Source organism: Lepisosteus oculatus, chromosome 8 (assembly GCF_040954835.1).
Source record: "Lepisosteus oculatus isolate fLepOcu1 chromosome 8, fLepOcu1.hap2, whole genome shotgun sequence".
NCBI lineage: Eukaryota > Metazoa > Chordata > Actinopteri > Semionotiformes > Lepisosteidae > Lepisosteus > Lepisosteus oculatus.
In genome coordinates this window covers 48,992,023-49,015,229 of record NC_090703.1, presented here as the reverse complement: position 1 = coordinate 49,015,229, position 23,207 = coordinate 48,992,023, and the positions used below count along the sequence as shown (strand labels likewise).

The following is a 23,207-nucleotide window of genomic DNA, read 5'->3' as shown; positions in this document are numbered from 1 at the left end:
AGCTGCTACAAGGGTGAAGATGGGATGGAGGGAGGAATGAGAGAAAGAAGCACCGAGGGGAGGGGATGGGGGCTCAGCCAGTCAGATATTTATGCACAGGATAGCTGGCATCGGCGAGATTAGAAATTCGGCCTCTTCCCGAACATCTGTTAATTAAAACACCTGTTTTCCACACCTGGGAAGAAGAGGTATCTAAACTCCTTGCCCTTCACCCTCAGTCTGATGGCCCAATAGGACAGGTGACACTATAATGTGCCACTAGACTTTCAGTGAGAAGCGTAGATGTGGGCTGCAGCTGAACTGAAGGCCAGAGAGGAATTCTGGGTAGAGCGGTTGTTTTTAAGTTTGCATGGAACCAGAGACAGCAGTCCAGGCCACCAGGTGGCAAAATCTATTTGGATACGTAACTTCTCGGGGTCCTTAATGAATGGACAGACCAGTCATCTTAAGTTTGGCGATCAACATGGACCTCTTCACATAGAGGTAACAGGGACTCTCATAACAAAACGACAGAAAGGTAGCAAAGATATTTGCAATTCACAAGTACAAAAATAGTACAGTATGTTTCTCTTGTGCCATTGGAGCAGTTCATTCCTCGATTGAATCAAAAGGAGAGGTCCTGTATTTAATATACATGCTGATGGTAGACATGCTGACGTCTCCCTCTTTTATGCCGTATAATGTCGCAGGCCATAAAGAAATAAAAACAAACCCCTGTGGATATATGACTGGTCTCCAGCAGGGCTCAAGGTCATGTGTGCGTGTGTTTCACCACTGCGTTGTCACAATTGCCTCACACCTGAAGAAGGCTCAACAGGCAAAACCTGGTGTTTCTTCTTACCAAGCTCTTTGTGGTTTGTGAATCTCGTTCTTGTGTTTCTCTTAGCTGCTCGTCAACAGTCCTATAATAACAGTGCTTCTGCCTTTACTGCTGAATCCTTCTGAAGTAATAATACATAAAAACACACTCCTCTTCCTCTCTTCGAAGAAATAAAGCCTGAATGAATTACCAGCTTTACCAGGAATTACCAGGACACACATTTGTTGCAGGAGAAGCAGAGTCAAGTTTGCATCTCTTAAACAGTAATTTAATTGCTCTTTGTTTCAGAGAAGTATTATGCCATCAGCCATGTGCCAGGAATAATTTTTGAAAAGGAGAGAGTTTTGTGCTAATGTAAAAGCAATTTCTTGGGCACACTTAAGTAAATAACTGTCTTTCCTTTGCAAAATCTGACTGAGTAATTCTAACTTCAAAATGATTGATTGAATAAATATTGACTCCGTTTTCCCCTGTGGTCAATATACGTTTCCCAGATAGAGTGTTTCTCTCTCTTCTTTTTTTTTCCACTGCTGGGTCATCAGAGCTGATAAACACTGGAGAGAAGATTTGCTTTGTGGATAATACGCCTATAAATCTCTCACACTGCACACCATATCTTTTCACATCTGCTTCATTTCCTTTCTGCTGAGGCTCACCTTCACACTCCAAATCTTTGCTTCTCACACACACACCAACGGGAGCAACTGGCTTCGCTCCAGCCATGCATCTGAACTGCTCAAACAGAACCACAGGCCCTGGGAAAACAAGCAGCCTGATGAGATTATCATTGGCGCAGAGGAGCAAAATATAGGAAAACATGCCAAACAATGGCAGCATGCAGAAAACCCTAACCAAGCACAGAGAGCATGCTCTGGCCACCTGAGCCATCCCCCAGAACTCAACCAAACTAATTGTACCAATGCTGCTTTTAAATCAAGATCAAGATAAGCTTTTGTTGACTGCTGGTACTGCTGCTCATGGAAATTTGTCCATTTCGTCTTTGTTTGTCATCTGAATTCCTTGGTTTGTTCCCGTCTGCTGGAATCACCGTGTGGGACTGACCCATTCCAGCGTTGCCTCGTGGGAGGAATCATGGCAGTGCGGGTGACCAGTGAGAGCTGCCGTTTTTGTACCGTCAGGTCAGTTCCACAGCAGGACTTGCACTGCGCCGAGAGGAGAGCCCACAGGGGCCTGTGGCCGGTGCAGCTGACACTGAGAGCACCGTCAGTTCCTGGGCTCCTGGCAGCCCTCCGGGGAGTGTGGTGTATCACTAATTCTGGGGGCGCTCGGCCACCTGAGCACTGCCCCCTGGGAAAATCCGGTCAGCTTATCACAGGGCACAGACGACATTGCCGCTGTCAGTCTGCATCCTGTCACGGTCGTCATCCCTCCTCTAGAGGGCGCTCCCACCCTTTTCTATTTTAGCTTTGTTGCGCACCCCTGGCCCTGGTTTCCCCTGTATTATTTAAACCCCGTGCCTCCGAAGCTGGGGGGCCAGCGTGGGAAGACGGACGCCTGGAAGCCCGCCTACCAGTGGTTCCAGGAGAGACCCGGAGGCATAGGCTTCACCCCGGCGTCCGGACCGCCTGAGGCCGGGGCTCACAGTGCCTGGCCCTGTTATGGTTTTATCTTCTGTGTTCCTGGTTCCAAGTCCCCTGTTCCTCGTCTTTGTCTCGGATGGACCTCCCGGCCTCGGATTTTGGACCGCGTCCTGATTTTGCCTTTGGACTGTTTCGGACTCGTTCACCTTCTCCACGCCCCCCCGAGCACCGGATCCCTGCTGTCACCGCCCCCCCCCCCCCCCCCCGTCTGTCATCCCGTCCCGTTCCAGCTGTGTCTTCCCTGTTGTCCTTCTCCGGGGTCTTTACTACGCACGACACAGGAGTCTCCCGCGACACATCCCAAACAAGTGTCTTCACTGGAACCTGATTTCTTCTTCTTTTTAAGCAGCATTCACTCACTTTGCAATGTCCAGTCCAGCTTTGATATCGATGACAGGACCTAGTGCAGTGAGCTACAATAAAATTGTACAAGACAGTAAAATTCTATTGATTCTTGAGTGTTACCAGTTTTCTGGGGAGTATTTGCTAAATAGAATCAGATGCATCAAAACACACCCATCTCTCGTGTGTCCAAATTACTTAAAAATGAGTATTTCTGTAAAAATCAGTATTGCATGCCAAATGCAATTGTATGTAGCTGACTTTCAGAGCTCTTGGGACTTACTGTAACTGGCTTTCTTTATGAATTCTAATTAAATCACAAACGCGACTCACATTCCTGGAGCTGTGGGTTTAAGTGTTATTGATCGGTAATTGATAGTGGCCTCTGTCTGAGGGTGGATCGATCATTTGACTTAAAAAAGATGCTTTATCACAAAGCTAAGCGTAAAGCAGTTATTTATTCATGAGCTCACTAAAGGGCGATCCACATCTCGCAACATTCCTTAAAAAAAGTTGATAGGTTGCTTTTAGATATGTCACAGCATGTTATAGGAGTCCAGATCTTTTTGGATTCCTCTGAAACCTTGCAGGTTTCTGGTGATGCGCAGGAGGAGAGGACTCAGAAAAAGAAGTACAATTGCTTTAAAAATCCTACAGACTGTGGGATTGTCTCTATGGGTCTGGCAGACCGACCAACACAGTTGCTATCATCATCTACAGCAAACACACTGTGTCAGGCCCCCTTGCAACAACTGCAGAATGAATCAGTGTAGTATAGTGCATTTTATACCATGTATCCATCATAAGAGCAAAATGTGCATCAGGAGTCAAAGTTAACTATAACTTTAGATTGCAGGACTGAGGACTGAGAAAGAAATGGTGAAATAAAGATGAATTGTTTATCAATTTTTAAATAGTTCCATAAGGGTACAGGTGTGCATAAAATTATTTTGAAGCATCATATATTGGAACATATTCAGCATTACGAGTTACACAACCTACGATCTTGTTCTCCCTAGCGATTTGAAATAAGAGCTTTGGCGCCATCTTGTGGGAGAAGATATGGATTGAGGGCCTTACCTTAAACTCTCTACTACTTTTTATGAAAATGATATAAATAATGACGCTTGTATATCGTCTTTCTGGACGCTCCACACACTCCAAAGCGCTTTACAGGTAATGGGGACCCTCCTCCACCAATGTGCAGCCCCCACCTGGATGATGCAACAGCAGCCATAGCGTGCCAGTACTCCAGCTCTCAGTGGGGAGGAGAGCAGAATAATGAAGCCAGTTCATAGATGGGGATTGTTAGGAGCCCATGATTGATAATGGACAGCAGGAAATTTGGCTAACAGTGTCCCCATCTCTGTACTGGGGCATTAGGACCAACACAGAACACAGGGTGAGCAGCCCCTGCTGGCCACACTAACACCTCTTTCAGCAGCAGCCTTGGTTTTTCCCAGGAGGTCTCCTATCTGGGTACTGACCAGGCTCACACCTGCTGAGCTTCAGTGGGCTGCCAGCTGTGAGTTCAGCTGCTGGAAAAAGCTCTTTAAAAAATTGCTCTATGAGCCATGTTCACATTTTTTACCGGCACTTACACAGGACAGAACATGACCTGACAAGAACATGTAAAGTTTTGTTAGCACTTGTATCACAGTAGACCGCATAGTAGCTGTCAGTCTTTATAGTTAAATAATAGCCTACTTCCTTGCTTTGGCTTAAGTCTTTGACCATGGATTTGACAGAACAATATATTCATGTATATTGACAAATAGTGGTGTGGTAATGGTTTAATTACAACAGCTCAATTAAGAGTTCAATAATATTACACAAGTGTGGATGCATTGCACATAATACATCAACAGGTGTTAAAGGCAGATGTGTTAAAATCTCGAATGCAGCAGTTGTGCAGTTCGAAGGTGAGCCACCATGAGGCTGGACACCAGGTGTCTCCCGGGACAGTAGCTGACAACAGGAGCAGTTACCCACAGGTAGAGATCGTTCTTTCCCCAGAAGCGTCTGTGTCTGAGGGGCTGAGGTCTTTAACCGCTGAACAACAAAGGACCCTTTGAATACGTAGCAAAACAACACCTGAAGTTTGTTTTCTTACTGTATTTATGGAGCAGTTCCTTAAAATGGAGATAAGCTGGCAAAACAGTGCTGCCGTCTGCCACCATCTGCCTGGTGGAGATCTGTCTCTCCTGTCCTCTGGGGCCAGTCTGCTTGTACAGAAACAAACAGGGCATTTAGCAAAAAAGGGAAGTGAAGCTCAAATGACAATCTCACACCAGTTTCAGGGAGACAAGCCCGGACTTCAGCTGGGAGCCCTGATAGCGGCAATAAAGATTGCATGGCTATCTGTCTTCGCTGTGAGCAGACACACTGTGCCCAGGTTAATTTGTTACAGATGGTTTTAAGCGACTTGGGCAGAAGACAGCACAGACTGTCTGTCCGTGGGCAGACCTCTGGATACCCCTTCTTGTTGTCATTTCGACTTTCTATATAGAAAAGGGGAGCATTGACCATCAAAGGAATGTCAGCCGTGCCCCTCGTTAAGTCACTTCTCTGGATCCACACAGGGGTCCCATTTAATGATTGCTTGTTTGTTCCCAAAACTTGAATTTGGGAAACGATTCAGAAATGGTCAAAACAAAATGCTAACACCAACTCACGTGTGACGCTCAGAAAAAACAGAACATTCCGAGCGCGTTTTCTGGCCACCAGACAGTTGAGAAACTCACCACCAGAAAGTCCGAGAAAAAGGCTGGATCTCCGGGCCTCCATCGTGGGGATTTCTACAGGATTCCCCGGACAGGCCTTCGTTGTGTAGGCCCTGTGTGTGAGGCCCAGTGTGAGTACGCAGGGACTGCTGCGTCTTGCGTAGGTGCTCCAGTCGGCTCTTTTTCAGGTCTGACAGCACTGGAGAGGGAAGGTATTGATTTCAGGTGTGTGGGAGAAAAGCCTCTGTCCCCCAACAACAGGCTCATTCATCGCCTGCCAAGCCCCGAGTCCTCAAGCACAGGGGGAGCCAATCGGATCTCCCGGAGGGAAGCACGCGCCGCCCGGAATCTCAGGATCGGAACAATGAGGAGCAGGAAGCCAGTCCTTTCTGACGACATGGGACCCCGGGGCTCCCATTGCCCCTCTCTGCGTGTGAGAGGGAAGAGAGAGGGCTGGCTTCTACGTGAAGCTAGCGGAGGTGTGACGTGTGTCTGGACAGCGATCCTGCGTCTTGCTCTCAGCTCTCCGGGGCTCCTGCAGCACTTTGAAAGGGAGTGGGTCTCAGAATGAGAACGTCTTTGAGAAAAACAGAAAGGAAGAGTTGCTGGTAGTTCACGTAGAGATCCTGGGGGAAAAGAAAGTCTTAGACTGCCATGAACAGCTAGCACAGTTTTTAACCCTCTGTTATTTGGATTTTCTGATCTCTGCTCTTTGTTTTCTTGTGTTGCAGAGGAAGGCTGGTGTGTGTCACTGATACAAACAATGTCCTGAGATCTTGATGACCAAGGAGCCAGGATCTTGGTTTAAAGTCTCATTCGAATGACAGTACCTCCTACAACACTGTTATCATTGTTATAAGGGCATTGTTTTGGGAATTCTCATCCAGAGTGAAGACTCCCACTTACTGCTCCTCAAACACCACTTACAACCTCCTGGTATTCCTCAGAGGTCCTTGTCCCAGCACTGACCAGGCCCGACATCTCTTAGCTTCTGGGATCTGAAGAGATGGGACTACAAGAGTGGAATATAATTGCACTCTTGTAGGGGCATCTGAAAGTGTGGTTTCTTGCAGATCGTGTGATATGCAGCTCTTCCTGTTTGGGTGAGGTGAGCGCCTGTTCCTCTTGGGGGGCAGATGAGCTGCATCTTTCCTGCTCCAGATCTACAGAACTAAGGAACGGCCCCTCATTGTTTTCCCCTCAACAAGCCACCATGATCCCCTGCATCTCCAAAGGCCATCTCACCTCTTCCAGCAGTAGAACAACAGCACCAGTGAAGGTCGGTTTTCTTCAGCCTGGGATGACCGATCTCAGCTGATCTGCCTGGGGAGGTGACGCAGTGACCACCAGCCACAGACTCTGACGCAGTGTCTATTTCACTCCCACCTTTTACTGCAAACAATGAGCAAATTCTTTCCAGTTCTGCACACCTGCCAAATAAACTTGTGCAGGTGGCCAGGCTTTCTATGTGTTTGGCCTGGTTGTTAGGGACTCGTGAATGAGTGCCTATTTTTAGTTCAAAGGGGATCTGGAGACAGGGAGGATGGATTGGGGAGAGGAGAGGGGGGTGGTGATGCTGGGAGGTGGGGGGATTTTCCGGGTAGAGCCGGAGCTCGCTCCTGATTCTCTGTGGGAGGGTACGGAGGTGTGTCCCAGCTCCTCTGAAGGAGAGCCACTCCTTTGTGAAGCTCAGAAGAGGAGAGAAGGAGCCAGTGTTGATCACCTGCAGGGACAGGCAGTGTGCTCTCTGACCACCTGGACTCACCTGGATACCTGGCCCAAAACAAGGTAGGACAGATCTCCTCTTGCATTAAAGACCCAGAGAAAGGTCTAACTTAAATACAGAGAAAAAAATGTAATTGAGATAACGAAAGCGAGCCGCTTTAATTTAGTGAATCATATGCATGTCTGATGTAAATAATCATATTGTCACTAGATATTTAAAAATAGGATTTTATGAAGTGGTGTTTTAGGATAGGTTTAAAACACCCCTTTACAATGCGTTAACATTCATGTACTGTAATTACTGAACTGTCATTAAGTACAATGGAATAATGCTAACATAATTGTATTTACCTAGTAAAACTAAATTATTCTTATGATAACTACCCAAAAAATACAAAATTATTTTTATTTTATTCTACTTTAATTAGAATGAAACAACACTCGAAATATTGATATTTCTGCTATACCAGAATATTTTAAAGCAATTATCTAATTTTTAAGGTGTTGTGGAATAGTATTACACTCTAAAATAAATTGCAGTTTGATTTTTTTAAACTAGTAGTTTCGAATGTCTTGCATTTCATCATTCAGCAGCATGAACTTCAGTTTTTTTTTAACAACCGAAGTTCTATAATGTCATCAGTACGATGACCATTTTCTCTTCTTACCTCATGAGTATTTTATCTGTTCTGGCTTTAATGTTTTACCCCAGCTGACTCTCAAAAACATTGGAGAGGAACTTCCCAATGGTGTTTTCCATCACTGCAGCTCTCCTGATGGTAAGCCCGTGGTCTGTTGCATGGTCATTCCTGTGCCTGGGCCTTGAGAACAGGTCTGCTGTCACAGCCAGTGTCTGTGTCTCTGCAGGCCCGGTGGGTGCTCAGTGCCTCGGCCAGGAGCTGCGATCAAGCTCAGTACCTCCACCCCAACGGCAGCTGCCTGCCCTGTCTTGTGTGCGACCCCGGGGAGCAGTTGTCAGAGGTGACGCACCTCCCCTGCAGCTGTCTTCTTTCTCAGTGCTCTGGTTTCTGAAGGGTCTCATTCTTCTGCTCCTGGTCAGTCGGTGCTCCAGAAGGGGCCTGACCTGTGCGTGAGTTTGAGTGTAATTTTCCTCATGCATTTCGCCCCCTCTCGATGCTGCAGGGGAGTCTGCAGAATAATGACAATCATTCTGTACTCTTCCTGGACACTCCACTCAAAGCGCTTTCCAGGTAATGGGGATTCCCACTCCACCACCAATGTGCACTGCCAGTATGCAGTATCAGCTCTCAGTGGGGAGGAGACCAGAGTGATGAAGCCAGTTCAGAGATGGGGATTATTAGGAGGCCTTGATTGGTAAAGACCAAGGGGAAATTTGACCAGGATGCGGGGGTTACACCCCTACTCTTTTCGAGAAACGCCCTGGGATTTTTAATGACCACAGAGAGTCAGGACCTCAGTTTTACATCTCATCTGAAGGACGGTGCCTTTTTACAGTATAGTGTCCCCGTCTCTATACTGGGGCATTAGGACCCACACAGACCGCAGGGTGAGCGCCCCCTGCTGGCCTCACTTACACCTCATCCAGCAGCAGCCTCAGCTTTCCCAGGAGTCTCCCGTCCAGGTAGTGGCCAGGCTCACACCCGCTGAGCCCCAGTGGGGCTGCCAGCTGGGAGCTGCAGGGTGACATGGCAGGAGCGCAGGTGGGGCAGGTTTATCCCGGAGGCCAGTGCGGACGGGCTCACGAACGCTGTTTTCCAGGACTGCGGCTACGGCGACGGCGGGGCTGCGCGCTGCGAGGCGTGTGGCGAGGGGGAGTACAGCGAGGGCTGGGCGCTGGCGCCGTGCTGGCAGTGCACGCGGTGCTCCCTGCTGAACCGCGAGGAGAGGGTGCCCTGTCAGCCCAGCAGTAATGCCCAGTGTGGCGGCTGCCTGGGGGGGTGAGTCGCCCATACAGGTCTGGCTCCTGCAGACACACACAGAGCAGAGCACGTCACCCGTATGCCATTTCTCAGCAGCGCTTTTCACAGAACGATAAAGAATGGTAAACAAATAAACCGATGCCGTGTCTTTCTATTAGCACAATAGAAAGACACGGCATTTCTATTTCTAAAAGCAAAGTAAACGAAAAAGGCAAAGACTTCTGATTCTTTTTCACACCTGCTTTCATGGACCTCGTGTTCGGATAACAGGTGTTTTACTGGACTGGACTGGGCGCATCTTGTGCAGAAGAGTCAGGCAGCCTGCGGGTGTGCAGCACTAGAGTGGGGCCACTAGAGGGAGCCGGCGCTCTGTTTGCGCCGCAGCCTGCGCTCCTGCCGTGACCCCGCCGCTCTGTGTTCGCCAGGTACTACGAGACGCCGAAGGAGCAAATGTGCTTGCCCTGCCTCAGCTCAACTGGGGCAATCCGCCGAGAGTGCCTGCCTCCCCCGACAGCGAGCCCGGAGGAGTGGAAAGGTAAAGCAAGACTCCTGCAGAGAGAACACACTCGTTACTCCCCAGCCCTTTAAAACGTGTGGCTGTTTTAATTCTTTTGTGTGTGCGTTTGATAATAACCCCCTTTTAATAAAGCAGGTGAAACTTAAACATAACTGAAAAAGAGCTTGGAATGTAATGTGCATGATAGCGGAGCAATTTGCTCACAGGTCTTGGGTTCTGGGGTCAATATGCCTTGGAATGCTGTAACTCTTATCAGGGGTAAGAGATTTTCTCACAACAGAAGAATGGAAAATCTTATCTTCATGGTTTGAGCTATTGTACTGTTGTTCTTTCATTCAGTTTTGGGGAAAAAAAGGACGAAAAAGACTCAAACCTTGTGCATCTCAAACAGTGACACAGCCCCTATCTTTCAGGTGTCACCCCTTTTCTAGACAAGGCATTTCCAGAGGGAAGTACTGGAAGTGGTGAGTGCACACACGTCCTGTGGCTATTAATTGTGTTTGACTGTAATTATTTATCTGTTTGACTGCTAGATGTCTTTTTGGCTGTCTTGATCAAAGATGACTAAGAATAGTTTACTTATAATGGCAATACCCTGTGTTCTAAAAACTGGAAAAAAATATTTTTCAGTCCTAGAAGCACAATCACAAAGAAGGGCGTAGTAGACATTATTACAAAACACAATAAAACGCAATTATTATTGACGCAAACGCAATAAACTAAGTGCAAACACTAGTCAGGTACGTTCAATAGAATTACCCCTGACAGGACCGTACAACAGACAACTGGATTGACAAGTGCAGTCTAGAAAAGGCGTGTATAATGAGGCACTGCCAAGTCCTGCAACACAGACGAAAAAGCTACATTTGACCGTTTAAAAACAGATTTCCCCCCTAGTTTTTAATCCCCTGATAAATCCACCTAATGTTTGCTGTGTAGCATTTCACACGCGTAAGTGTTATTCGTAAAACAGCCTGCAGGTGGAGCCCCTCTCGCCACTCCTTCCTCTTGTGTCCGCTGCAGGGGCGGGTCCGGACACGCCCCCCGTGGCTGTGATTGGCGCAGCCTGCGCTGTCTCCGCCTTCTCCCTGGTCCTGCTGCTGTGGGGGCTGCTGCTCTCTGTGGAGCGAATCAGCGAGTGCCACTCCAGAGCGCGCCAGCCCGCCGGCCCCCGTGCCCCCGGTCTGTTTGGGTGCATGACGTCCTGTTGTCATATACAGCGTTCTAGTCAGCCAGACCCGTGCAGTGTGGTGCAGCTGAGTGAACACCAGAGGCCATCACGTCTCAGAACCAGGCAGACCCCTCGTTATCTCACTGCTGCTTTGTAGCCATTTGCTGTCTTATTTTAATTGAAGGACTGTATTAGTTTTGTGCCAGTTTTCTCCAGGCTTGAGAAAACTCATTTCAAGAGATCCATGCTTTGGGGCTGGTGCACAGCTCAGTTTAGTTTTCAGTTCTAAATTCAAAGGCAGTAATCTCTTTTGTAAGTAGGACTGCAAAAAATAACCCTCTGGTCTCCAGGGCTCTAGTGGGCTCTTCCTGGCCTACTGGGGTACAACGCATGGCAGGCCAATCTGGAAATGACGTAATGAATAGAAACTTATCTGAACCTATCCTTCCTGAACGCTTACACCGAACTGACATATCCTGTGCTTGTGTGTGTAGACAAGGAGCGCAAGAGCCCTGGGACCCTGGACACTCCCTCTGGACCACCTGACTGTTCGTGTACCCCAGCCTCCCTGCGGAAACTCCTGCCGTTCGGACAGCACAGCCAGGAGGGAGAGCTGGAGCGGAGGCACCCAAGCTCTGGGGGTCCGCCCAGGTAGTGGGGAACCTGCCCTTCTCCTTTCCACTCTGCTCGAGGGCACAGGCGGGAGCAGGCACCTGCTTGTGGCCAGAGTGTCGTCAGTTGAAATACTGCTTTGGCCCAGAGTGCAGTGGAGCTCTGGAAGCTGTGGGCAAAGCTCTCGACAGGAGAGGCAGCAGGGAGTGAAAGGTGCCTGTTAAACGCTTTCACCGCCACGTGCAGATCATTGATGTTCTGACCCACAATGCTGCAGAGGAGGAACCTCCTCGGCCCTTTGATTAAAGGCTGACAGGAGTGAATTGCATCAGTATCGTGATGTCCAGCCTGAAGGACCCCAAAGTACTTGATACATAGGAGGGGAGCCTTTTTGCCACCGCTGCAGGGTGATGTGTGCACCAGCAGGCCCACAGGCACTGTACAGTACCTCAGCTGGAGACCTGAGAAACTGAGGCACCAGCTGGACTCAGCAGGGAAGTTTAGGGAGACCAGATTGTGAGACTGTTAACGACTAATCAGCACTTCCTCCATCCATGAGCATTGGTTGGGAGATTGTGATCCAGCTGGTACTCCGCAGAGGCTGACTCTGCAGAGTGATTACTGGGTGCAGAAGCATCTCATGGGCCTGTCCTCTCATGCCTGCTGTCTTCAGGTCCCGTTACACGCCGTGCTCTGAGAAAGCGCCCCCCCCTGCTTCAATCGTCATCAACGTCACCACCAACGTCAAGCCTCCCGGCCAGGGAGGGGGGGGAGACTGGGAGGGGCAGGACGGGCACCACCAGCAGACCCAGCTCTCCCTGGAGGAGGTGAGAGACAGTGACGTCGCCCCCTCCGCCGCGCTGCACTGAGAAGCCCTACCCAGAACTGACCCCCTCTGCTGTTACTCTCTGCAGATGGAGCGCAAGACGGAGGAGATCTGCAAAATAGCGAAAGGTATCGTCTTTCCAGATGTGTCCTTGCTACCACACACACTCCAGGCTTCTTTCAGAGTGAAGACTTTTACATTATGGACGGGTGGTATGAGCTACTTCCTTCCAGTTCACCAAACAAGAGATTGAAGTTAAGTGTAGTAAGTCTCTACCATGTTTTATGTGGCAAAGTACAAAAATACAACTTTGTAATTTGGCCACGTTCCTCAGCCATTTCTTTAGATGCGCTGTGCAGGCAGGACATTTTGCACCTACTGTAAGACTAGTGAACACAAGAGTCACGTTCTAGATTTTATGTATTTATAAGAACTACGAATGGACAAGGCTACATCACTGTTTTTTTAAGACGGGACAGTGAGGAATATTCGACAGTTTCTGTCTAGTAATATGCAGTTCCTGAAACTGACAATCCATCGACCTCTGTTACTGTTGGACTGCAGGTGTAACTAACTGCTGTCTTGGCCGAAATCTCAGTGTGTAGCAGCAGTGTAGCCAGAGGGTCTGGGATGGTGACGGGAGAGAATCTGCTTGCTACATCCCTGTCTGCAGGAAGAAAAAGGCCTCTCATGACTGATCAATGGACGTGATGCAGAAAACTCTTAACACATAAAATAACTAGTCTGACACGGACTTACAAAAAGAAACCCTCAATAATTTAATCAGTCTGTTACTGTGGTTTTTTTTCTAGCCAACACATTTTCTTCTTTAGAGTGTTAGAAGAATGCTTTGCTTAAGTAATGTCTTCCCTGACATTAATTAAGCAAAGCATTCAGTCATTCTTAGTGTCAGGAATACCCACCTGGTGGCCTCACAGCCCCAGTCTGAACCTCACAGACCCATGTTCTGGGAAACCTGTCTCTGTGCCTCCCAGGTAGGAGCCTGGAAGAGCTGGACTACGACAGCATACAGGAGCTGTCTCTGCTGGTGGACGCAGGAGGCCGTGGGGCCCTGAGGGGGCTGGGCCGGGCTCTGAGCGTCTCGCCAGAGGTTCTCGACAACTTGCACGGCTTCCAGGACCTCTTCCAGTACCTGCGCACATCCACTTACACCCAGGTGCCCCAGCTGGCCTGCGCTGCGGCCTCCCTCCACAGGCCTGACCTTGTTGCTAGGATACACCAGGCCCTGGTCTCCGTGGAGACCACCTCCTACGGGTAGGGTAGCCCTCAGGCCTTGTTCTGGGCCCATCTCAGGCTGTGACACTTGCCAAACTGAACAAAGACTTTCAGAGGAGGGTATCCTTCCCAGGACAAACGAGGGACAGACACAACTAAATATTCAGCAACTGTCTCAAAGTGGTTTTCTCACCTGTGGCTTCCTGTTGGGAATAAACAATTGCAGCAGAGGAGTGCCTGTGTAGGTTGTGGTGTACATTAGGTGACACAGGTTGGCTTCTCACACATTTTCCTACTGTAAAAAAAAAGTAAAGGTCCATAAAAACCCTCCTCCTGAGACAATGACATTTCAGAGCATGCAATAGGTCAGTAGACGGAACGATTATTGTAAACATGTCATTTACTGCAGCTCCGTGTTGTGGAAAAACTGCTGGCCCTTGTTTTCTGTAAGGTCGTGGGAGTATCAGAGATTTCAAAACTCCAACGTACACGAGAACGGGTTGCTGAACCTGTGGTTGCTGCCTGTAATACCGCAAATGAGTCAAGGAAAAAGCCCTTAGTCATCAAAATGGAACCTTCAGCCCATTAAGATAGGACATTTGTCACTGCTGCCCTGCAAACGCACGCTGGTGACGGCCTGCCCTCTGCACTCCGGCCACCCCTTCTCCTCCACTGCACAGCCAGCCTGAGTGAATAACTCCCGAGCACCCCTGGCCTCTAACTGAACCCCGAGAGCTGCGTGCGTTCTCCTGTTTCCCATGAAGAACGAATGAGCAGGCTGCTGGGTCAGTGATCTGTAGTGGAGATGAGAGGGGAGGCTGTGGTGGGCAGGGGGGGGGTCAGGCAGGAGAGTTGGGAGAGACAGGGAGGGACAGTGAACTGCAGCTCCTCCCAAACCCCACCCCTCGCCCCTGGGCCTCCCTGAGTCACCAAGTCCGTCCCGGCAGGAACCTGCAACGTGGGTCTGTTCACTCCGCGTGATTCACCCGCCACAGATCTCTCAGACACTCTGAGCCTGGGGGGAAGGCCTGACATGTCAAACCACCTCACCCCTCACACAATCCCTCCCGGCTCTTTCAGGTCGCTTTGTTCCATCCCTATCCCTGTCCACGCCGGCCATCATAGACTCCCCTTTGCGGTTCTGCTGTACGCGCTTGTGGGTAAACGGCTTAATTTTAGCGGCCCCACGACACCGCCGATGGAGGCGTGAGCACTATGTCACTGGGGGGTTTAAGGGAGATCTTTAGGGAGGCCAGGCCAGGCCAGGCAGTGATCTTTAGGGGTTCAGCCAGGACACTGGGGTTAAAGTCTCTACAGCACCGTCCCCATACAGCTGGATCAGTTTCGAATGCCTGGTCTGGAAGGAAGAGCGCCACCTACAGGTCCACCTACGCCATGTACAGCAGCGACCTGGCTTTCCTTGACTGTCTCCTACCCCAGTATTGACCACACTCAACTTTCCAACGACCCATCGTGATGAGACAATGAAAGAAAGGAAGGTAAAATGTTTTAAGAAATGAAGATAAGACGTTTTTCCACCTTAAACTGGGGGAACAATAAACACATTGCAAGGCCAAAACCTGTACTCATTTGCACACCTGATGCACTTCAATAACAGGCTGTTGATGGTGATAGAAGACACTGCAGTTACAACCGCTAATAATAATTTTGTGATTGAATTAGCTACTTTAACAGTGCAACACTGCAGCCATTCAGCAATTTGGCTGACAGCTTTTTCCACAGGATGTTAGGAGTTAATCCAATCGCGGTATGTAAAAGGCAACATTTTCACCTGGTATATTACTGAAAATTGAAATGCTGAGAGGTTGCTCACAGTCCTGCATTGGTGGTTCAGTGGTAGAATTCTCGCCTGCCACGCGGGAGGCCCGGGTTCGATTCCCGGCCAATGCAACACTTTTTACCAAATTCCTTGCAACTAGCAGTTACGGCAATAAAGTATCGGAAGTCGAAGCTGGGTACGTGCAAAATGACTTATGAAAGCAAAAGTGCTCCAAATCTCTTAGGCGCTCTCGGAACTGCTGGAAAGCGAGTCGTCGCCGTCACGTGGGAGGCCTATGTCTGCGCTCCGCCCTTTGTCCAGAATCATCACCAAGTACCGGGCGCGACTACAGGGACTACAGGGCGAGTTTTAATCGATGGTGGCGCTGTGCTGTTATCTCAAACACTGTACCTCAAGTATAAGCCCCATGTCAAAAGAAATGCTTTCACTAGCACCAGAAAAATACACAAATGGTACAACATTAACAAATTAAATTTCATGACATGCCTTCTGAATATATCTTATAGCTGCGAGAACCCGTTTTACAAGTTGCATTCTTCTGTGTCCAAAATACATCGCAGAATTTGCTAAACGTTCTTTGTCAGCGACTTGCACGGCCGTTTAGGGCATATAGCATGTATCTGTAGGGGCTGGGTGTTTCCCCTGTTCCAGAAAATAGTTTTAAAACGTGGAATAGTCCCACGTCCCGCCCTAACTAAAACCCCCCGAAGCCTGGTATCCCCCGCAGTGCGCGGCCGTCGGCGCCAGTAGGCGGCGCTCTTCTCCCCGGCCCGGCGTCCTTCAGAGTCCTCGCTCCCGCGTCAGGCGCGCACCCTAGCCGCCGGAGGAGGAAAAAAAAAAAGGCGATTTCTGTTAAAGATGGCGGAGGGCGCGATGTCTCTGAAGGGGATGCGGGCGCAAATGGGTAAGAATTGCTCAGCCGGGAGGCGGCTGTCAGGCCGATTCCGTGTGCCAGGAGCCGGCAGAGGCCCCGGGGCTGTCGTGTCCTTGAATCGCACCGGGGTCGGCGAGTTCTGGGGCGGTTTGGGAACTGTTTTGTTTGACGGCGGTTGATGGTGTGAGTTTGTGTAGTGTTGGGAGAGGAGGAGGTGGCGGCGGCGGCGGGGGGGGCTCTGTAACTAACCAACTCTGGGGCACCGCTGTGCATAATTACCGAGGGAGGATTAATGAACTGAAAATAAAAGTTTGTAGGGGTGATAGTTACTCTAAATAAAACGCTGGTGGTTGCTAGCGGGCGATGTTTTGCTTGAGGACACAAATCGCGCTGGAGGAGAACTGAGCTGAAATTTGGGGGCCGGTTGACAGCCGTTGTCTGGCGCCAGACGGGAGACGGAAGACTTGATTCCCCCCACCCCCGGTAGGAGCCAAAATCCGACTTGATACCGGGGCAAAACGAAGAAACGGCACCGCCAGTACAGACCCGAGAGGCTCCTGCCCCATCCGGAGCAGGGGCCCGGCTGATCCCGCCGCGATGCAAGCGACATCCGTGCCGTGGGGAGCCCGGGGCAAAACCGGGATTTAAAAATAAGCCGCTGAATTAATTGCCGAATTGTTCCGGACTTGGTCCGCATTGGACGGTACCGTACAGTCCAGTGACGCAGGCTGTCAGAGCAGTCGTTCTCTTACAAGAGAAGTAGGAAACTGGCCGAGTCTTGTCTGGAAATGTTAGCGGTGGTTTTCGTCTTTCCTGTCTTAGATGATTATTTTTTTGAAACTGTGTGGTTTCCCCCTACATCGCGGTGTTGGCATTCTTTGCGTTTTTAATGTAGCTGTCTTCAAGCGAAGACTGATGATGGCTACTTAACAGAGAAGTAAAGAGGCATTTTGTAATGCCCACTCTGCGAATGCGTTGAACATGGAGGTACAGTACTGTGAACTGATAACATCCTTCAGGGGTATTACAATTTGTGGACTGGTGCATTGGGGAGGTAGTGTTGTACATACAAATAGCTAGGTATTTTAAGTAGGTAACGTATAAAAACAGCATGCATAACTGGGTTGCAGACATCCTTTTGAAGAGGAATGAGATTTTGGAGGATTTTCAGGATTTCTAAAATAAACCGTTCAGATGTTTCACAGTCTTGTCCCAAAGACGCATGCAGTTAGACCCTTGGGCCATTGTTTGAGTCGTCCAAGTGGAATCGCTGAGCTGTTTTTATTTTAGTTCCACCATAACTTGGGAGGATTGCGATTCAATGTGGCTCTCAAATGCATTGTTCCCTGCAGCGCAGGTCAGTGAAATCTGCAGTTTCTCAGCATCGCCAATACAGTCCGCATCTTGGTGAGTAGGAGTAAATGTACTGGAGTCAGTATTGCATTGGAAGCACAGCCCAGTTGAATATTTCTGCTCTCCTCCAGAAGGAAAGAATGTGAATTAGATAGCATTGCTCAGCCTGCCCTGTGCACAGATATCGTACCTCCTGGTGTCCAGGCCTGCACTCACACCCTGTTCTCCACACTGTTGCACGCGCACTGAGCTCTGCTGGGGTCGTCCACTTTGTGGCGGTGGAGTTCAGGACACAGTCAGCTCGCAGCTGCAGTTCTCCAGCTGGGGAACTAAAAGCGTCCATTGTGAGCTCCCTGTCCAGGAAGCGCCGCTGTGTGAGGCCGGTGAAATGTGGGAAGTTTCGGAATGTAAGCAGTGCTTCACGGGAAGTGAGGGACACGGAGGAACAGGGAGCCATCGCGAAACTGTGCTCCCGAGCGAAGGAGCTGGCAATCTGAATTCTTCAGGGTCTGTGATGTCTGCTGGAAAAGAGCTCGGATCTGAACCGTTTCCTGGTCTCCACGCTGCCTCGACAGTCTGTAATGCAAGCAGTTAATTATCCTGCCTATTAATTCTTATTTACGAGCCGCCTTATTGTTGGTAGTGTCATTTTGCAGCTTTTTCCAGTGAGAGGTGTTGTGTGTAGAAATAAAACACGCAGTAGAGGGGTAACGTGTTGCACAGAACTGGGCTGGTATAGAATAAAGTTTTCTGGACACAAGTCACCTTTCGAGAAACACCTCCCAGTGAGAATCCCCTATTTAAACTTCAAACTAAAGCATACAGGTGTCCTAAAACCTGCTTCTGTTAACTAGAGTGCCAAAGCTGATATGGAGATCAGCAGATACACTATGTAGGCGTATTCATTTGTTTCAAGTTTCTATTTGTCCCCGGGCACATTGGCTCAGCCTCTGAGTACCCCTGGGGACACCTGGTTTCCTGATTGAAAAACCCCCTGGTGCAGAAAACCTAGGATTTGTCTGCTTCTACTTAAGTGCAACCCTCCGAATGGGAACTGTAAGATTTCTCCGACGCAACTACAAGAGACGAGCTGTGCCGGTGTCCTGCGGCTGTCCTGCCCCTTTCCGCTCAGAGGGGGCCAGGCTACAGCGTGCCCATGCTGGTTCACATGTGTCTTTGCTTTGGGGTCTTCAGCTGAACGAGGGCTGCATGTACAGTACCTTTTAAAAAAGTGCCCTTGTTTTGGTGTCACAGAGCAGTCTTCCCCTTTCCACTGAGAGTACAAGGCCCGTTTCATCCCAGGGGGAGTTAGATTAATGGGCCGTTTTTTTAAAAAATCAATATTTTGCTTGCTCATCCATCTGCATATAGCTTTTTGACAGGATTTTAAAGAACAGTTGACGTGACGCCACTTCTTTTGGGTTTCTGGTCAGCTTTAATATTAGTCCTGCTTGTGTAATTGAAGCGAGTTTCTCAGTACAAAAGCGTCCCTACAACCAAAGGAGCTGATTCTTAAAGGATTTCTCTGAATGACTTGTTCCCAGAGGAAGTGATACGTACCGTTGTTATTTTTCAACATCTAGTTTTATAACATTTAATTGCACACTGGGTGTATCTTTACAGTGCCCTTTACACCTAGATGTAACACTATAGGGTCCTGAGGGAAATGAAATGCATTGTGCTGGGTGACTATGTGATCGCAGTCAGATATCAGCTTCAGGTGATGATTACCTTTGCATGTGAACCTTTGCTTCCTCATCCATGTTGGTTTTGTTGCTTGGAGGTAAAGCAGATGTCCTCAGCTGGAGCTCCTAATGATCAAGTCAGTACTCCCTGATCCAAGTCTGCATCGGGACTAATCCGGCAGTGCTGGGTGCTATCCCCTGGGTTGCAGTAAAGAAATGGAGATGTGGCTTGAAGCAAGAAGACACAGAATAGGCAGGACCTGTAAGTGTGTTCACCTGATAACATCCAGAAACTTTTTTCGTGCATGCACCTGCTGGGCCACATTTGGCATAGCCAACACCTGCAACTTACCTGTACAGCAGGACTGTAAAAATCAATTGATTTTCATATGTTAGTAGCCTGGGGATCTTCTCCCAGGGTGAGAGGCTTCCTCGACCCACTCCCACTCAGAGGGGTCTTGTCAGGCTGCAACCTTAGTGCTGTTGCAGATGGTGTGAGATAAAAGAAAATGGAACAGGACTGCACTCATAAAGACTGAGTATACACAATGCTATCCCTTGACATGTTCTTGTAATTCTTTAAAAGGTGACTAAAAGCTGAAGTCCATAAAAGAACAGCTTTCTTTTTGAAGAACGTTAGCCGTAGCCATACATATGTGCACAAGATGTCGAGACTGAAAGTAATTAAAAAAAAAAGTGGAAAATCTCATTATTCTGCATTTTTTATTTGGCAGCAGGTTGAATTGTTTTGCTTGCGTCAGCTTTGAGGAAAAAAGGTAGTTTAGGGCCCCTTTCTTAGCTTTGACAGCCCAAAATCCCATTTCCAGAGGTGGCACACACGCAGGGATGTTCAGATGCCTACTCGGCGCCCTGTCCCAGCAGGGGCCGATGTGTCAGAGCTGGGGAAGGCACGTCTCTGATATGGCGGATCTAGGTGTCAACATTAATAACCACAAGGTAGCAAAGTGCTACGGAGAATTTTACCTCCTGTCTGATTCCCTTTGCTCCCGTCTTGCGATCTTGGCTGCCTTAGGTACACTCTGGGAGTGGTCTGTCTTTGGTCTGGCAGTGGGCAATCTCAGTGATTAGTGACATTGTGTAGGAAGAGGATCTGACCATATGGTTAGATTTAAGGAGGCCCTTTTAACACCTTTGTGGAATAAAAGTTGTAAACTCTCCTAAAAATGAAAAATTTAGGTTGTGGTAAAATGAGCTACGTAACAATGAGTTTTTAACTTGGTGACTTATGTGTAGAAAACGTTTTGAACCTTGCCGTTCGCACAGCTGGGGGCGAATTTAAGTGACACCGACTTTTATCGTGTTTTGTCTCTGCCTCTGTGCAGAGCCGGGTTCTAAGCGCAGTGCAGGCATGTCGTCTCACTCTGCGCCCTGTGCTCCCAGGACAGGCACCGGCTGGCTGCAACCCCTGCCTGGGGTGTGCGGCTTTTGGGGTGGTGGACACGTGGGCCTTCAGGTCTGCCAGAGGGGTCAGTACCTGGCAGGGGCCTATTTAGTAGCGTCCGCGTGTTCTCGAACAGGATGTAGCCAGGGAGTCAAGACCTCAGCAGCTGTAAAAAGACCTTCCTCCGCTACCAGATGATCTGACTCGGGCACTTGGAAAATCCGGGATAGGGACACTAATGCAAAATGAATATCCCACTTCTCCAGACTTCCTTCAGCATGCTTGTTAGCCAGTAACTAATGACCACTTCCTGTTGTTAATTAGCTGCGCTCATCCTTGCAGAGCTGTGTGAATAGATCCCCAGTAATCCCTCACAGGTCGCCATTGTGTGAGAGCAGGCCACAGCTGCCCGCGAGTAAAGACTGCATTGTTGGAGCGCAGGCACATTTTCTCCGGCAGCCGTGTTACGACACTTCCTGCCTGCAAAGACAGCCCTCGCTCTCGGCCAGGAAAAGAGCCTCCTGCAGACCCGGAGCGCGAGACGGCTCTCGAGGACTCGGTGGTAAAAACGCTGGATCTATCAGCTTTGCTGTGTGGTCACCAGGATTTCTCTAGATGTCACCTTGGCTGCTGTCATTAATAAATTAGCCAGGGTGGGTTAAGAGCACAGCTGGAGATCGTGTCTGTGGAGCAGTTTGTCACTTAATGAAATTCCTTGAAATTTCTTGTCTGAAACGGTTCCTCTCAGGGTGGGTTCACAGGGCTTAAAGACACACAAGAGTCCAATGTGTCATGTAAAAGTGAATATAAAGAACAGTGTTGCTAGATGTGGTATTATGCATTGCAAACCTGGCACGTGCAAGTGTTTCTGCTGTGCTAGTTTGAAAAACAGGCCCTGCGTGGTGTGCCAGTGGCTCTACCCACAGAAGTGCACTAGTCTTGAATTTTGTTGCTCTGAGGACCTGCAGGTCGCAGTCTGCTTTGCTGTTTTTATTTGTGGTGCAGTTTTAAATCTGCTTTTAGTCGACAAAATAATAAAGGCCTAAAAGATAAAAATAAGCTATGTGGGCAAGGGCTGTCTATATCCCATTCATGTACAGATATCGGTTAGCAGTGTATTCAGTGCCTATGTTGGTACAGTGACCAGAGTAAATGTGTATATACTTATATATTTCTTTCTGTTTTACCTCTGTTGTGGCAGTGGTTGGAGGAGGAGTAACAGTTATAAAAAGAGATCTATAGCATAGTATAGCTTGGCAAGGCGGTGCAACATAGTCATTTAGCAGCTTCATTGTTGAAATAGCACATGTAAATTGAGAGATGCAAATATGGCAAGGTCATAGAAACAGAGTGACGTGGACTGAGTTTCATTGGCAGTGCTGTACATGCCTGCTCTGGCTCTAGACATCATGCAAGATGGATCTGAATCTACCATATGTTCACTGTTTGTTTGAAATGCTTTTGTTATACAGTCCAGCTCTGTGCAAAGCTGAATCTGTGTATCTTTGCAATGAAGAATGCATAATGGCATTCAAGATTTTTTACCTTGTTTTAGTCCCTGTGCTCTGGTTGTCACTGCCTGTTTTTTTATATGATCCAGTCTCATCTATAACATCCTGCACCACGTTGCCACTTCAGCTCTATAACATGAAGTGTGTTGTTAATTAAGCGCAGGACGCCCCACGAGTCTCTGTGTCTCCGAGTCTGTATACAGGGCTGACGTAGTGGAAACCTACAGCCCAGTGTTGTCAACATTGAAAGATCAGTACCTAATATAGATCCCAGCCCCATTCTCCATGATGCCCTCTTCATCAGCCACCCCCTTCCCCAGCAGACAGCACCCTGGGGTGCCTGGGCCACCTTCCCCCCTGGTCCCTAGAGCAACATTAGGGCTTCGCTCTGACAGGTACCTGCTGGGGAGCCATTGGTCAACATAGCATAAGGTTTAAAATGAACCTATAAAATTGGTCCAACTTAAAGACTCTTGTCCCGGAGCAGCCGTGGGTGTTGTCGGCTCAGTGGGACTTGAGCCAGGCTGCTGTTCCTTGTGTTCTGTAAATGGGCATCTGTTCTATACCATGTCTGTTCCGGCTGACTTGTGCAGCGGGCGTCTCCTCCTCCTCCTGGGTTTTTGTCCTGTTCTTCAAATTGACACCTGTGCGTTTCACATCCTGAAACCTGCAGCTGGCTCGATGAGTACTCTGATGGAGGGAGGATTTCTTCACCGGCAGGGCTCATTAGTCTGAGCTCCTCGTGTTCTGCCGCCAGAGCGCAGCTGAGCAGTAGCTGAACAGGCCCACACAGAGAGCTAGCCCTGTCGGGCATCAGCCACCCCGAAAGAGCTCTGAAGTCAAGTAGGAATCGGTGTGGCAGCGCCGGACTGAAGCCCTTCAGGCCTGCCCCTTCTACAGTATTCACCACGGTATCTGCTGGTGCCGCTGCTAATCTCAGCAGCTCTAGAAATGGACGTGGGATCTGATTAACATAATGCCAGATCTCGGTGGCCAGGAAACGTTGCACACCCGAGCGGCGCTTGTGTCAGCTACTTGTAAGGAAACCAAAACCCAGGATGCAGAAAGAGCGATGGTTTCTGATGGGTCTTAATGACACCGTCTCCG

The 23,207-nt window shown here is 48.9% G+C and overlaps 2 protein-coding genes, 1 long non-coding RNA gene and 1 other non-coding gene across 16 annotated transcripts in view; 3 read left to right on the top strand and 1 right to left on the bottom strand.

Annotated features, from left to right (window-relative positions):
- Positions 1 to 6,996: 6,996 nt before the first annotated feature.
- On the top strand, positions 6,997 to 13,715 carry LOC107077892 (uncharacterized). Its single transcript, XM_069193709.1, has 11 exons — positions 6,997 to 7,274; positions 7,924 to 7,990; positions 8,079 to 8,192; positions 8,952 to 9,130; positions 9,538 to 9,647; positions 10,043 to 10,093; positions 10,653 to 10,811; positions 11,295 to 11,451; positions 12,086 to 12,239; positions 12,327 to 12,366; positions 13,234 to 13,715. Exons 2-11 carry the CDS (start codon positions 7,958 to 7,960, stop codon positions 13,515 to 13,517), a joined length of 1,281 nt encoding a protein of 426 aa, XP_069049810.1. The 5' UTR covers positions 6,997 to 7,274; positions 7,924 to 7,957; the 3' UTR covers positions 13,518 to 13,715.
- On the bottom strand, positions 12,671 to 16,764 carry LOC138241065 (uncharacterized). Its single transcript, XR_011190280.1, has 3 exons — positions 16,696 to 16,764; positions 13,668 to 13,769; positions 12,671 to 12,905 (listed from the first exon to the last, which is right to left on the bottom strand). It is a non-coding gene; the product is annotated as an uncharacterized lncRNA (long non-coding RNA).
- Positions 15,315 to 15,385, top strand: trnag-gcc (transfer RNA glycine (anticodon GCC)). The gene has a single exon. It is a non-coding gene; the product is annotated as a tRNA-Gly (tRNA).
- Positions 16,070 to 23,207, top strand: part of map7d3 (MAP7 domain containing 3) — a 39,797-nt gene continuing 32,659 nt past the window's right edge. For all 13 annotated transcript variants that reach the window (XM_069193706.1, XM_069193697.1, XM_069193708.1 and 10 more), the window contains exon 1: positions 16,070 to 16,179. In XM_069193706.1, the coding sequence (XP_069049807.1) occupies positions 16,134 to 16,179 (46 nt within the window). In that variant the 5' untranslated portion in view covers positions 16,070 to 16,133. The remainder of the gene's footprint in view (positions 16,180 to 23,207) is intronic.